Source organism: Perissodus microlepis, chromosome 6 (genome assembly GCF_051167445.1).
Source record: "Perissodus microlepis isolate ML-2025 ecotype Zambia chromosome 6, ASM5116744v1, whole genome shotgun sequence".
Classification (NCBI taxonomy): Eukaryota; Metazoa; Chordata; class Actinopteri; order Cichliformes; family Cichlidae; genus Perissodus; species Perissodus microlepis.
This window is the reverse complement of record NC_140466.1, coordinates 22,184,623-22,201,476: the sequence shown is the minus strand read 5'-3', so window position 1 is coordinate 22,201,476 and position 16,854 is coordinate 22,184,623. Positions and strand designations below refer to the sequence as shown.

The 16,854-nt window shown below is 39.9% G+C and overlaps 1 protein-coding gene across 4 annotated transcripts in view; it reads left to right on the top strand.

Moving 5' to 3' along the window:
- Positions 1-16,854, top strand: part of fbxo41 (F-box protein 41) — a 67,793-nt gene that overhangs the window by 39,039 nt on the left and 11,900 nt on the right. For all 4 annotated transcript variants that reach the window (XM_084931490.1, XM_084931493.1, XM_084931491.1 and 1 more), the window contains exons 5-6: positions 6,728-6,801; positions 14,424-14,800. In XM_084931490.1, the coding sequence (XP_084787616.1) occupies positions 6,728-6,801; positions 14,424-14,800 (451 nt within the window). The remainder of the gene's footprint in view (positions 1-6,727; positions 6,802-14,423; positions 14,801-16,854) is intronic.

Genomic DNA, 16,854 nt, shown 5'->3' with positions numbered 1-16,854 from the left:
TTTGAATACACGTTGCTGTAGGTTAACACTATGAAACGTGTGATAGTTCCTGTCAAAAGAAAAATATATATAATGCATATAATATATAACATATTTTCTGCCATACGTAACAACACCTGATGTACAAATTGGTTTTTAAATATTTAACTGCTCCTTATCACACCGATTGTCATTGGTTGATTTTCCGATGAACTTTTTCTATGTAATTTTGTAGCACATTTTAACTGGCATATTATTTTAACTGGCAAAAGTAAGTAACATTCTTAGTTTTATTGCAAATAAGTAATGTTTCATTAACATTTAGTAGTGACTTTTTTCACTTCCAGAGACTCTTAAAGACTCCTTAAACTGCAGGAAACTCCACTTCCAGCATTCTGGCAGTCATTAACAGAGCAGCTTGTTGCTGATGAAAAGTACATAACCATAGATTGTATTGATTTATGCCTCTGTAATGCACCACAGCTCGAACCGGTAATAGACTTCAAGATGCCTGAGACAGCAAGTCTACTGTGTTTTACTGAACTGAAGGGTAGTCGCTGCCTGTTTTTCACATATGAGCAGTTGAAATTAAATAAGATATAATTCTGGATTAGTGATGCACCAAATTCTGATATTTTTATTTGGTTTGCTTATTCGGAGCAGTTATTACCCCTTCTGTGAAAATATAAGAAACAAAACAAGACAAACCTCTGCCGGCACGTCACTCTCTGGGCAGCAATGTTCCCTCTAATTTTTCACGTGTCTGAGCGAACACACAAACTCCCTGAGCGGTCCCTTGGACCACTGTGAGCGACATCAGACGTGTGCACTGTGGTCACGCCGGCATCTTATCCATCCAAGTTACATGGTTTATTAAAATAATCAAATTACAGCATTTACATTTATGTTAGACTACTTTTAATTAACTGCTTTAGCCCACTTACAATGAAAATGTAAAAAAAATCTAGTCATTGACCTGTGTAGTATGTTAACACTATTGGAAGTAAAAATAACTTGAACTCCAATTTTGAAAACATAAGTTTCTTTCTTTTTAAAAAAAGCTCTGACTTGTATTATGAGTCTGTGGTCTGGGAGACAGTCCTGTAGCTCTCTATAGTATATAATGACCAATGCTGGGCAATTAATTATATAGTTACTTCTTCAAAAAAGTAACTCAGTTTGGCAAACAACAAAGATTTTTGCAGCTATGTTTTTTTAAATGCAGCCAAGGCAGTTTTAAATAAACATTTCAAACTATTTCCAGAACAATCAGCTGTTCTGCATCAAATCTGATGCCACACAAATTATTTGTGCCACTTCAAAAAATAATTTCTGTCCACAAAGATATGAGATAAAGGAGAACAACAGCCTGGTACCTGCAGGCCTGACAACAGGAGATGTATCACTGCTGTAACACCTGTAACATTCAGCAGTCGCCTCATTGTTCTGACACACACAACAAAACTACACTACACACTAACTACACAAGATTTGCGCTAAACGTCTCAAATCTCTCACATCTCAAAGCACCGCCGTCACTCCTAAAACTTCCCCCCGTTTCTTAACAACTAGACGCCACGTTGCCATATCATTTTTGATTGGTCGACATGGTACTTTTTTGGACGAATAGGAAAGGGAGAGGGGGGTGGAGTTTGTTTTTGCTCACAGGCTTTCGAGCCTTTTTTCTTATAAAACGCCGTTTTTACCGTTTCTTTCTGCAGTAAATATAAACAATGATAGTATTCAGCAAGGAAACCAAACATTGCATATTTTTTTTATCACAACTCTGGTTTTACGTGGCCTATCAACACGATTTAAAAACTGGTATAAAGTCCACACTTTTTCCGTCAATTGTTCCGTCTGTCCTGCTCACATCTCCAATGATTGTACACGTTGTCATTAACGTGGCTTCACTTCACATCAGCCACGCCGCTTTGCTAGCTAAAACACCGGTGTCGGCACATAAGGACGCTGTCATAGCCTGTCAACGACGTTGATTAGCTGCGTATATACGAATGTAAATCGCATTATTGGCTGGACTATGGGATAAGGTGGCATCGTTCTAATCCCATACGGGAGCAGCCAGTCACTCACTGACTAACACTGCAAAACAGAATTGTTAAAGTATTAATTTTAATTTCAATGCAGGTTAGATTTTTTTTGTGCGCAACACAGATTTTCTGTGCGCAGAGACCGTGCCAGCAGTGCGCAATTGCGCACATGCGCAGCTTAGAGGGAACATTGCTGGGCAGTATTTACTTTTAAGGGAATAGTACTGCATTATATTTTAATAGTATTGTAAACTTTATGTAGGAGTAGATCATGGAAATAGGTATTGATTTGTAAATAACTGGACACGAACAACCTGTGCATAGTATATCATATTATACTACGGGATATTTCTAGATAACTAGACAGCTCAGTCTCTTTCCTTTGGCAATACTCTCTTATAAATATCTAACACGTTTTACGGTCAACTTGTTAGAAAGGCAGATGTGAAAATTAAAAGTGAGATCGGAGGTCAAACGTGACGTGATATTTGGATGCAAGCTATGTTTAGTCATATTTAGAATCCCCATATTCTTTCCCCCGTATGTTTAAATGTGCAGATGTTTTTATTTAAGGTTATATTGCTTGGATATAAAGTGAGTCCTTATATCGTTGTACAAGAGATTATGTTTTCTATAGATTAGATTTTGTTAATATCCATGTGCTCTATATATGCAAGTGCATTTTATTAATATTGCACATTTATAACCAAAGTGCTTTAAATTAAAATAAAACGGATTAAACAAATTCCTTTCTTCAAAGATATGGGGGTAAGCCTAGCTGTATATATTGAACTGATAATATACAAAGCATTTTATTTTATACTCTATCAGTGTGATCTTCCTTCATCAAGGGATTATTACAGTAGGTATACAGTAGGTACAGTTTTACAGTTGTTACAGCATTCAGCATCAAAGCTGTTGGAACAGTGAAGCTGTGCAGCTCGGTACATCCTGATCAGAAAGTGTGCTTCTATGAAAAAGAAAACTGGAATGCAGCTCTTCATCTCCAGGCTCGGTGCTTGAACCATGCCTCCTTGCTCCTTTTGTTTTGCCGTATTACACAATGATTAAAAAAAGCTATAAAAGCACACAGAGTCTGTTCTTAATGTCACGTATTCAAATTACTGTACGACACTTATGGAAAAAAAAAAGGGGGTCACCTGTTTCACAATGCACTAATGTGTATGCTGCCATGGAAACAGTTCTTGCTCTCGCTCAAGATTTCAGCATGATTTTTAATCAGATGTGATGTGGTGCAGAGCTGCCTGAGAGGAATCATGTCCTAGGATTACCGTCTCCGAGTGCACAGATGATGTCGGCGTCCTCGGGTTATCGCTTTATAGTCAGGTGACCAATTATAGACAAATCTTCAAAATAAAGTGTTTTACTAAGGAGTTGGGCCACTGTGGCCACATGTTTTCCAAATGATATTCCATTATTGGATGTTTTCTGACCAATCAGTCCAAATTCTCCAGTAGCTCTTCACTTGGGTTGAGATCTGGCCGTAGCATATGATTCACCTCATTTTCATCCTCAAACCATCGAGTGAACCTTTCAGGGCATCAGGGCAGACAAAGGGGGTGATTCAGAAGAGTGAATGTATTGATTCAGAGTGATCCTTCTTTCTAAGGTCAGGGCTTTTAAAGTGTGGCTCTTGGTAACATTTTATGCAGCCCACGAACATGATGAGGATAAGAATGCACTAATGCACATTTCATTCATCCGAGTTCATGGCAGACTCTGACAGAACAGGAGAAAACAAGTATTTCTCTTCAACTTCTTCTGCTGTAGTCATCATAGCTCACAAACCTTTCTAACACTGACAAATCCAGCAGGGATCAAGGAACACAACAGTCTCAGAAGAGGTTATAAAAACATTAACACCATAAACCACTATCAACTTACCAGGCAAAAAGCCTGCTACAGTCACACTGTAGCGAAAACACTGATTGGAGACTGTGCCATAATCACAATTATTGCAATAGTTGCAACGAACTTGCGATCTTGTTCCTTTAAAGATGGGAAACAACAGTACTCGCAGTCAGTTTCCATTTTCAAAGTGACTTCTTTTTTTGCAAGAGCCAGTCTGCAATCAGTTTGTGATTGATTGAGGTGAAGTTGGCATTGGCATAGAGTCTGTGTGGTTAATGGGCGATTAACTGTCATAAAATGGTAAAAATTGCAAGTCTGCTGTCATCTGTTGTAAATCTGTTGCGACAGATGACAGCAAGATGCACAGAAATTCACATTAACTGCTCGCATTTAGAGTTCAGCCAAAGCCTCATACACACAGAAATTCCTGTTCAGATGGTGACATAGTTACTGCAGGGTGGAGATTTAACTGCAAAATGAAATAGGAAATAAACAACCTCGATTTCACATGGGAACATAACCAGAATATAACCAGTGTAGGCCCCTGTTACAAGGAGACATGCTGCAGATGTGTTGCGTTCGTCAGTGCAGACTGACTCAGACTGATTGCAATGTGCCGGCAGTTTGAATTTGTTTATAAATGACATGGCGGTTGCTTGCAAACCAGTTGGTTATCCAATCTGTCTGAGAGTTCAGTCAGTCTGAGTTGGACTGTGATTGTTTGGAGAAAGGTTGCCTCCCATCAGGTGAAATGTGCAGTCGCCTCATGATGGAAACTGATTGATACTGTTGCATGTTTAAACACTTGGTGACCAGCTGGTAGCTGCAACTACTTGCAATCGGTTATTTTATATATGATATATATATACTTATTTTTTATTTACTAGTTGCAAGGAGGTTGCCTTCCTTCTTGTACTTTAGTGTGACTAAATACGAAATCCCTAAATCTGCACTAAGTGAAATGCTTTTGCCAGAGGTCCCTTCCTTCCTGTTAAAAGGGAGTTTTCATTCCCATTTTCACCATGTGGTTGCTCATAAAAGGTTGTTTGACAGTTGGGGTTTCTCTGTATTATTGTAGGATCTTTAACTTGCAATATAAAGTATCTCAAGGTGATTGTTGTTGTGATTTGAAATATTAGAGAACCACATGACCTGTGAATGACCTGAAACTACCTACATTTAGTCAGTTTCTTGTCTCCATGCTTGTGCACTGTAGGACTATGAGTAATCAGCATGACAAGTGTGGAGGCACTAACTGGTTGGCACCTTGTTATACTGTCAAGGGTGTCTCCACCTCTCGATATGGCCTGAGAAAGGTCGCCCTCATCTTCCTAGGAGACAGGTTTTAGAGTGACAGGGGTATTTTAGGACTGGTGGTGAGAGAAGGGATGGTTTATCTGCTCACTCTGTTGTTCTTTCCAGGCTGACTGTAATATAATTTTCACAAAGAATGAGAGGAATATACAGCAGCTTTAATCTGACTGTGATTCTTTATTATGTTTTGGGTTTGTAACAGAGAGCAGAAGAGGTAGAAATAGACAAATGCTGACATTTGGCTCGAATTTAAGTCACCCAAATTGAGTTATACCTCCCGATGAATGCATTTGATTAAAACCATTTCTTGGAGATGTGCTCCTGCTCTGCCTTCACTGCAGTCTGTCCAGGAATGAAAGGCACGGATGATGCTCGCCTGTTTCCTCCACGGTCCATTTTCACTGGCAGTGGCCCACAAACAAGCTGTGTGAGTGAAGCAGAGAAAAAGAGAGGGAGGGAGACTGTCTGTGTTTGCGCACATTTTCCCTCTGTGGCACGTCGCCGGTTTGGTACACAGAGTTCCACCTGGCATGGCTTCACACACGCACACTTCAGTGCACATGCAGCTTTGAGCACGGTGTGAAAAAGCGACAAGGAAGATTTTGCGCTGGCAAACACAGAGTCAGATTGCACACTTACAAGCAAATACATTTTAAAAACCTGCTCTCAGAGCTGCAACCAAATATTTTAGATTGCAGGGTTCTCTCCGCAGTGAGTACAGTGGATAGATAGAAGTATTGATTGCTCAGTCAGTCAGGTCCAACCAGCATTTTGCTCTAGAAAAAGATATTTTGACTACTTTCCATCCATTTTCTTTGCGTTATCCAATTCAGGGCTGCAGGAGTTTGTGCCAGCTGTCATGTGGCAAAATGTGGGTTACACCCTGGACAGGTTACCAGTCTGTCGTGTGGCTAATACAGACAAATGATCATGTTACACTCACGCCTATTCACGACAATGATCCTGTTCCGATGCCTTGCTCGTGTGTACAGTACAAAAACATCTCAAATCAAGAAAATGAAATGTGATGAAAACACGTCACTGAATCACACACAATTACCTTTAATCAGAAAACCACTTTTGTTAATCATTCTAGTCATGATTGTATTCTGTTTGACAAAAATCAGAAGTAACGGAGCCTGTTCGAGATACGTTTAGAAAACCTTCCCCAGATAACTGCAAAATAGGCGGCGGTTTCATTTTCTATGATTTCATTCCACTTCCAGTGGGATTTTTTTAAGCAGGCTTCTGTACTCGATTTATTTTTGTAGCAGCTCTAATTTACTGTGACAGCTGTTTGTTAGTAATACATACAGTATCTTGTCCTTCAATTAAATGTCTTGTTGTATTTTGTGTTTTGGTAAAATATGTATGCTCGCATTTCTCCATCATAAAAAAAAGATCAGCCTGTAAAATAATGTTTGAGAATGATGGGGAAACAGGACATTTTATTAATAACACGTTTGATCCGACTCTTTGTTTTCTTTGTGTTTCTCTCTCTCTCTCTCCAGAGAAACTCGAGCATCTCTGGGAGCACGAGGGGAATGTACCAAGTGTCAGAGCGACGTTCCTCTCCCAGCACAGGGTGGGTCAGCAACACACTGCTGTACATTCGACACATGAGTTATCCATTCATAGTACCATTGTACCATGAAGAGCTTTATGAAACACATGTTGATGTACATTGGAAACAGGATGCAAAAGCAGGATGCTGAGGCAGGCAATACTTCGAAAAAGCAAGCCTTCATTTTTTGACCCCCCGAATGTTACAATGTGTGACTGCTGGGGAAAAAACCCTCAAAAAACAGCAATGTGCACTTTCACTAAATGCATTTTCAATAACATACTGACCGCTCGGGTTCTGATGGTAAATAATGTCTTGTGTTCTTCTACACAGTGTTACACGCAGATGTCAAATGTCCAGATGTTTATTCTCTGTATAAATCCTGCGCTCTACCCGAGCCTTAATCCTGAGGACCACACAAACTTAAGAGTTTAACCTTTTATCAAAAACACATTTTTCCCCTTTCTCTCATTTATTCATTTTATGCCATGATTTTGGTTTAAATTAATGATACTTCTTATTTAGGATTTCTATGGCTGAAGTAAAATTCCCCACCATCCATCACTTATGACTCACAGCTGACCTGAAATAACAAATGATTTTGCAATACAACAATAGACGTTACTCAGGTGGTGCATCACTATGAATTATTGGTTAAAATGATCTTCTCTGCTTTCAGAAAGGATGGTCCAGTGCATCCTCTGCTAAAAGAGCTAATAAAGGAATCAGTGGCGCTCCTTTCCTTTGTGTTTGGAAAATCTCAATGGCTGCCACTTCCAGGTCACTTCACTCAGAAACCTTCCTAAATGAAGAATAAAAATTCAAACAGTCAAGTCAGGTAACCAGATAGATGCAAGGAAAAGTGATTTGCTGAAATTAAACAGGAAGTGGACAAAAACAGAAGAAGACAAAGACAATGAAATAGTGGAAAAATATAAACATTATAACAATAAAGAAAGGAAATCATTAACATCACAACAGGAACCACAGCTCAGCAAATACTATACAAGACCCTAAAACCATGATAGCAAATGTAGTCTCTCGTTTAATGGTACTTTTACTGCTGAGTGAAATCGCAGTGATCCATGCTTTAAATGGTCTTATTTAAATTGTTATAATTACTATTATATGTCTCGCACCAGATAATTAGGCAGCTCTGAAATGTGCATATTTTACGGTTGTTTTTGGGAGCGTTTTTTCGGTCAAGGTGGAGATTTTATAGTTGGCTTTTAAATGCTTTTAGTTCACTTCAGCTTTTGTACCTGCTCAGAGCTTGTGTAGTGAAACACAATCTGTCAGTTACTTGGAAATGGATTCCCAGAGCTTTTAACAGCTATCTGCTGTGCTTGCTGGTCTTCGCCTTTTGAGGTTCAACATTGTCAGTATTGTGTATAAATACTTCTATGCCCAGCAATTGTCATAATATTGTTTGAAAAAACAATAGTATGTTAATATTTTTGTGACTTCTTTTGTTTTTTTCTATTTTTTTGTTAATATATAAAAAATCAAAAGATTACAGTTGTGTGTGTGTGTGTGTGTGTGTGTGTGTGTGTGTGTGTGTGTGTGTGTGTGTGTGTGTGTGTATATATATAAATTATAAATTCAAAAATGTAATTTAAAAAAAATTAAGCAAGATTTCTAAACATCTGTTTGGTACACTTTTTCAAAAGTTAATATTTGTTACCTTATCTAGCCTCCGAGGCAAGCTAAAGACTGTAACTCATTTCAGTGTTCAAAACTAGGGTCATACACAAGTTCAAGAAGCTAACATTTGACAGGAGGGGCAGGCAAGAGACAGACAAACTGTGGTCGAAAAACTATCAGGATATCATACACAAGAGAATCACAAAGTCACAGAAAATACTGCACAGCTCTACAAAATGCTGAGAGTTTGGCAAAGGACGGAAGGAAGGAGGGCTCTATAAATACTGGGTGACTAATTGGCGGGAAAATAGAAACAAAGAGAGGAACTAGTTACCAGCTCAGAGATTTCAAAGTAAAGCAGGAAATTATTATATAGATCATCAACTTTATATATTTTTTCCTTCTAACCAGAGCAAACAATCTGTAACAGATTTCATGGCACTTCATTTTTCAGTATTCCATGATATTGTTGTTTTTAAACTAAAGAGCTGATTTTTCAGGACTCACATTGCTTCTTTGTGTCTGCCACATTGGCCGTTATACAACCACTGGTTGTTATGGAAACTGGTTGGGGAAATTGTTTGCAAAGAAAGTGCTAAATCCCAAACCTTGCTAGCTTATTCCAATATAAACCTGTACTTTTTCACATCAGCCAAGCATCAGTACAGTTTGAGAAAGTGCAACGCTAGCTGGACATGTAGAAGGTTTGGCCTCAAAGTAAAAGTTGTGTCTCAGAGGTTTCAAATGGCGCAGAGAGGAGCCGACTGGTGTTTGTAGAAAAAGCCGACACATCCGTTCAAACGAGACTGCAGCAATGTGCTAGCAACTGAAGCAATCACAAAGAGGTTTTGGGGGAATATGTGTTTTTACCTGCTGGTTGCCATGGGGTCACTGACTGTAGGCCTCTGTGACTAGCACTTTAGCGATCATGTTCCCAGTCGCTGCCACCAACCTCCAGCAATGACACATAACAGGTTGGGAAATACTCAGTTTTCCGTGATGACTACTATTTACCAGATGGTGGCGGTGCAGTCTGTAGGCTTGTATGACTGGGGCCTTATTCACTGGATCCTGCATTGTCACCACGATAGTCATATGTTCAGAATGGCCGAAAAGTTAATGTCATGTGGTCAGTAATCATGTGTTTGCAAAGCCTCAACAGAGCGAATGTGAATTTATTTTTTTTAATATTGAGAGTAGACTGTTTAATCCAGAGTCCTAATGTGAAAATTTGTGAGCACAGTAGTCGCCAACTACTAATGAGAACCTCAAATCTATAGTGTTGAAAACTGACTTAAAATTGAATCTATCCAAACCACATGTCACAGATGCTCTCAGTCAGTGGCAGCGCTGAGGCGCACGTCAGACGTCTCACTACACGAGGTGTGACTGAAGTATTTCTGGGTCTCCACTGGAGATTTCAAACACATGGCGTGCCGTCATGTACCGACCCAACTGTCATCCCCAGTTGGTGCGCGAATGTGTTCCCTTCTCTGACGTCACACACAGCCTGTAAGGCCTTCCCCATTAAATAAGTGATGACATGACACACGCACAGACGCCCGAGAACAACTGTGTGAGCCTTCTGCCTTCGGTTATTAATAGCTGTTTAAGGATAAAGGTTGTATTCAGATGCCATTTTACAGGCAAAGTTACTCAATTTGCACAACTTCAAACTCCCATTAAAACTTATAATCAAGATTTACTAAAGACACGCAATAAAAAGTTGGCAATCCAAAGTCACTGGTCACTGTTTTCCTTTAAGACTGTTTAAATAGACATTGCTGCACAAACATCAATCCAGAGTGAAAAAGAAAAGGACACCAATCGTCAGTTTGCAAAAGTTTACACAAAACATTGTGAAACCTCATGAATGAACTTTCATGTATTTTGCTTCCTATTGCATAACATCAAGAATAACCTTGAAATTTTGGAAAAATTACACCCATCGATGTGACTCGGGTACATTTTATTTTCCTGAATTTCGCTGAAATGCCTTTAGGATGTCGCTGAATGTTATTCTGGATTTTGGGAAATGACTAACGGACCTGCTGGTGTGCTCGTTCTTGATCACAGCTGTCTGTGTTTCAACAGAAATATTACAGAAACAGTGGTCACTTTATTAGGTACATAGTTTAACTACACATTATCACATACTGTCAAAGTTCGGCTGTGTGGCAGGATGTAGGACCCAAACGCAGGACTCAAACATGGGAAGTTACCTGAAAACGGCAGCCATGACACACACCTAATCAACCGATCATACAGAAGCAACTCAGTGCATTAGGCATGTAGATATGGTGAAGACAGTCTCCTGAAGTTCAAACTAACCAGAAAAAAGGTGAATTAAGTGGCTTTGGGCATGACATCGTTTTAACACCGTGTGAGACGGGCTGGTCTGAGTATTTCAGAAACTGCTGATCTGCCGTGTTTTTCCCACACAGCTATCTCTTGGGATTGCAGCTAATGGTTTGAGAGAAAATATCCAGTAAGTATCAGTTCTTGCCACTTCAGTTCAGTTAATGATGCCAGAGGTTAGAGGAGAATGGCCAGACTGCTTTGCTACAACCCATCTACGTTTAGGTGCATCTCTGAATACACAACAAACCCTGATGTATTGTGATGAAGATGAAGTTACAGGATGAAGCATGAAGGAAAGATGTTGGTTGGTCTGATGAGTGTTATTTGGATGGTAGGGTCTGAATGTAGTACAAACATTTAAAGCATGGATTCGTCCTTACTTGCATCAGTTTTTCAGACAGCTGGTTTTGTGATAGTGTGCAGGATATTTTCTTGGCGCACTTTGGGTTTCTTGAGGATGCATAAAAACAAAAACATGCTTACACTCTTTGTCAGCTTAGAAGTAATAAAAAGTGCCTGTGTTATTAGTAAAGGTCACCCCCACCCCATCAGGTTTGCTTGTTTGCAACCATAAATGGTGCTGCTTTTGGGAGATTATGGGTCAGTTTTGAAGTAAACTTGTCTAACACCTGTATTTGTCACAGAGCTTTCTCTGCACTGTCCAGGTCACTTGGTGAGGAAGGTTATCAGTGACCAGTTAGCCAGATCTAGTGTCAAGCTCTGTGCTTTGGGCACTGAGTTGTAAGCTTACTTGTATTTAACAGTCAACCAATTAGTAACGCTTTCACCGTATTCTCTTCTTAGCATTCTTCTGAGCTTTGCTTATTTGTCTACTCTGCTCAGGACCTAGAAATTCACTAGTGTTTTACCCTTGTACGAATCCTTGACCATCAGGAGTGTTTTGTTAACCAGTGTTAACCAGTCAGTCTGCCGAATGTCTGTCTCTGTGTTTTTGACATCTACTTCGAGGCCCACCAGACTCTTAGCATTGATGTTGTGTTATGTCTTTTCACTTTTGCTCAGTCTCAGCTCTGGCTGACTCATTCATGTGTCCTGTTGTCTCGATTTGGAGAAGGGTACAGTATTCATACTCTTGGCTTCTGTCTCTCTGGGACTCACTGATAGATATCTTCTTGCACTTCTCTATCAACCTCTGTTAGCAACTCAAGTCTCTCTGGGCTTTCTTGAGAGACTTTAGTCTGGATAGTTCCTTCTCCTTGCAGTGGCATTAAAGAGCTCATTGGAGTCTGTGATACTACTGGTAGCATTCATAGTGTTAACTGTGTTATCATGTACCAGTATCTCTACCAGTGGGACCACTGTCTGTCAGTGAGCTGGAGGGGTTGCAGCTAAGAGGTTGACTGTGTTCAGACTTGCTGCAGTTTTCATCCTCAGTTCGGTGGATGCAGCTGTCACGACTGCTGGTGCAGTATTATGTAGCTCTTTACCACCATGTATGCAGAGTTCTCTGTTATTTATCTATTATTACTGCTGTTTTTTGTATGTAGTGTCGTCCAAGAAAACCTGTTATACTGTACAGATGTAACGGTGTCACGTTCTTGGTGCAAGTCTTCTCATATTGATTTACTTGTTAGTTATTTTTGTAAGATGAGACAGAAGGGAGCTGCTTGTTGAGCTGTTTATTATTTACTGTTTGATGCTATGTGGACTCTGAAATTACCAATTCTTACTCATAGTCTCTTATTTTATATATATATATATATATATATATATATATATATATATATATATATATATATATATATATATATATATATATATATATATATATATTCATATATATTCATTTCACATTATAGGTATTTATTGATTTTAATATTGGTGCAGTCTGTCATGTTGATGATGTTGCAGCTTTACAAACAGCTTGTTAGACTGCAGTTTAGTCCAGGTTTGTCCCAGTTTTGTTGTTTAAACGATAAAGTGAGATCATCATTTTAATTTTAGAGAATATAAATTGATGTTTGTGGCATTTTATGGATTTCTACTTTGGCGCATCCTGACTTGGAATTTCTGGTTAGTGCCATCTGCTGTATTACCTGTGATTCTCTTACACTTTCATTCCTAAAATGATGCATGGAGACGTTTTTGCTCTCCTTGTTATGCTGAGAAAAAGAAGCACTGAGATGGAAGAAAGAGAGAAAAAGAAAAATGTCCTACTTTTGAAAGGCTGATAACTGTAACTGCTTATTGCTTGAGGTAGCTGGGAGGTTATTTTAAGGACTGTATTAGCTCGTATTCACAAAAGTCACCCTGATTTGACAATAAGTAACCTGAAGTGCGGCTCTTCCTCGTTGGTGACACTAGCTTACCTGTTCTGTCGTACTCTATAGCAGCACTCATGTTGTCTTCAATGGACCTCTGAGGATATTAGTCTCTGTTAGCAATGCCCTCAGGCCTTTACTGATCAGAAGAACATGAACATGTAGCTAATGAATTTAAAGTAGCTACAACAGTGAAGTCTTTTGTGTATTTGAGACTTTTGTGTGTAGCAATTGTATGTTTGAATGTGCCATTAAATTGGTCGACTTAAATTCAGCATCCGCACGGGGAAGGCCTGAATGGGGTCGCAGTTTCAACTGCTATTTACTATTTATGCTGTCATGGTATCTTAGTTGTTTTGCAAATTTGTTACTCTTACACGCAAAGTTGTATTATACATTATTATACAAAGATAACCTGAATGAATGCAAAATCCAGTTTTTAGATTGTGATTTCATTTATTTAGGGAAATAAATGTTATCCAAGCCTACCTGTCTGAAAAAGTCGTTGATTTCTAAACCTAATAACTGGTTGTGCCATCTTTGGCAGCAAGAACTACAATCAAGGGTTTGTGATAACTGGCAATGAGTCTTTCACACGGCTGTGGAGGAATTTTGGCCCACTCTTGTTTGCAGAATTGTTGTAATTCAGCCACAGTGGAGGATTTTTGCACATGAGCAGCCTGTTTCAGGTCATACCAAAGCATCTCAATCAGATTTAAGTCCAAACTTCGACGAGGCTCCTCCAGAACCTGCTGGTATGTTTTGGATCATTGTCCTGCTTCATAACCCAAGTGTTTCTTGAGCTTCACGGTGTGACCTGATGGCCGGACATTTTGGTCAATAGTGCACGGATGCCATTTTTGCACAGCCTCTTTCTTATTGTTAAATCGTGAACTCTGACCTTAAGTGAGACAAGTGAGGACTGTACTTCTTTAGTTCTGGGTTCTTTACATTTGTCTGATGATCTGAAACATGTGTGACAAATGTGCAAAAAAACTAAGACTGAACTAACTAGCTCCCGTAAAAAACAACCAAAAGACTCCCACAACTTGTCATATTTACGTTGCATTTCAATTGTAAGCTTTTTTTGTAGACACTGTTAGTTACTTTTGGACCAATTGGTCTCTAGCTTCATTTTTAACAGATTGGTTTGATAATTAGGTCTCTGCATGAAAGCCAGCAAAGCTATTTTCTATAATATCTGCTATATGTATGTGAATCATTATGTTTGTATTTGTTCAAAATTATTACCACAGTATGTCTTGTTATTAGATGTAAGATGGGTCATCTATATGTTAGACAATTCAATAAAAACAAACTCATGTATATTACCCTCCCTTGTATTTTTTTCTGCAGAGCATCAGGGAGGATCAAGTCTGTCTCGCAAGGCTCTGGAGGTTACGACAGTGATAGCGTTGAGATGCATCCCATGGAGGACTGTCCTGAAGCTCAGTACTATCACATGCAGTGCCGGTTGAATGAGGGGGGTTACGAACGCTCACCCGGATGCGGCTCGAGAAACTGGGGTCTTCGTAAACAGGCTATCCAGAACTGGCAGCGGCGACCTTACAGGAACAGCACTGAAGGCGAGGAGGGAGACGTATCTGATGTGGGTTCCCGAACCACCGAGTCTGAAGTGGAGATGTGGGAGCAAGAGAGGAGGGCTGTGGCGGAAGTCCAGCAGTCTGCTGCGCCCTATTCTCACAGCAGAGCAGCATACCGCCCCAACGCCGGTAAGGGCTCTTTGGAAAGTTGTTAATGTAGACATATGGGTAACAGATGGGCGTAGCCACGGTGACAGGTCACCCATCGATTTCTGAACTGCGGTTGTTGAAGCCAGAGTTGTTGGCTGTTTAGTATTGTGGCCATTCTCATCTTGTTTTTGCCAGATGTGTTTTTTTCCAGAGTCAGATGGTGACGGTGGAGGGCTGCTACTGGATCTGCCTAGCTAGCTTGTTTTCAAGCTGCATTGACAAACTTCTGGGTGCACAGATACATTTACCTGCTAATCGTTCTGAGTAACATATAAATAAGAAAAAAATGTGTTTTGTTCATCAAAACTAGCACAGCCTTCTTGGATAGCCTCCAGTTTACTGTTATTTGATGCTGATCAGCGTCTCTAGCTGCCCTCGCAGACAGATGGCAGCCTAGCCTGTATCCACTTTCTGTTAACATATTAAATTCTGCTGTGAAGTTGGATTGATATTTTACATTAAAAGTCTAAGGGGATTAACTCACTGTAGGACCTGCATTTTTTAGTACTTTGTTGGCTTGATTTTCAGGTCCCACATGTTGGTGCTTGTTTGTCAAGTGCAGGAAAATGAGTAGAAATCTCCATCCTGTAAATCCGACAAACTCCCTACAATTTAATATCTGGGAGCCAGGATTCAGAGTCGAGGTCTTGAAATGAGTCCCATAATAGAAGTGACAGATGTAGATCTGGGTCAGCTTGCTGTAATGTAATATTGCAGGAGCTGCGTCAGTGGCCGAAGCTCGTTCTACAAACTGATTGGGGTTTATCATTGAGGCCTTTTATCTGCTGCAGGTCTCGTGTGATATTCATGCAAGACAAGGAAAAAATCTATACCATCTGAGAAAACAAAGTTAAATAAATTGTATTTAAATCAATAAATAACATGACAATAGGTACAAATGATTAAAAACTCTAATATTGGACCACACATATGCTTATTGTGTTTGCGGTGCAGGTACACAGCTTCAGTTCAGTTGTGGTGCATCAGGGGTCATCAGGAAGATGGCTCCATCTGCAGTGTTGGAGCTAAATGCAGCTTCTTTACGTTTGCTTCCGATAAACAAAATAAATGAAGCAACGAGGGACAAGATAAACGCACAAAGTTTAGGGTCTATAAATATTTCTAGCAGGCTCACAGGCTAATGTTATCCAACACAATTTAAAATCTCGAGTCCCTTTTAATGAGATGTTTTGCCAGCATTTCTGTTGTAGATGCTGAGAAAATCAAGTCAAACATTGCTGCAGGTGACTCTGCTGTTCTTCCTCTGTGTGCCTTTGTGCGTTGCGATATTTGTCTGTCATATTGTCTCAGTTCCTCCCCTCATACTAGGTTTTGTGCTCAGCCAAGCTAGGCAGCTAGTCTTTCTTGCACAACTGAAATCCACCACAGATTGTGCATTTCTCTCTTAACTTCTTGTAATGCCAAGATCTTTGAACTCACTGCTGTGGCCCCTCCATCTTTTCCACCTGCTGTTGGGATTTTAAATACCAGTTGGACTGGGCCGGTCTGCGAAGAAGCAAAACTGGGCCAAATCTCTGACGAATTCGTGTAAACTGCTATAACGGCCCCATTAACACAAAAGATTCCTCTCATCATGTTACTGGCATCCCTCTGCTCTGACGTAGTCCTTCTTATCGGGAGAGTCTCTGCCAGGTTGTGATGGAGGTTTATGTATCTACAAGCAAAGACAGAGTTGTTTTCCCAGCATGCAACACACAGTTTGGCTTCTTTTTTTTTTTTTTAGTTCACTTGGCAATCTTGAGCGTAGGTGGTGCGTGTGTGCGTGCGTGTGTGTGTGTGTGTGTGTGTGTGTGAGAGAGAGAGAGATAAAGAGAGAGTGTGAACGAGGAACAGTGAGAGTGTAAGCAATGGTTCGTAGCGCTGTTGGTTTCGAGCGGACGCCTTCCAAGGCCAAAGACGAAATGAGTCATCTCGGAGCAATCTTGCTAAGAGGAATGGACGCATGATGTCAGCCGATAGATAAAAATCCACAGAATGAAAAGATGAGAAGGTGAAAAAAGAGCAATGTTAAT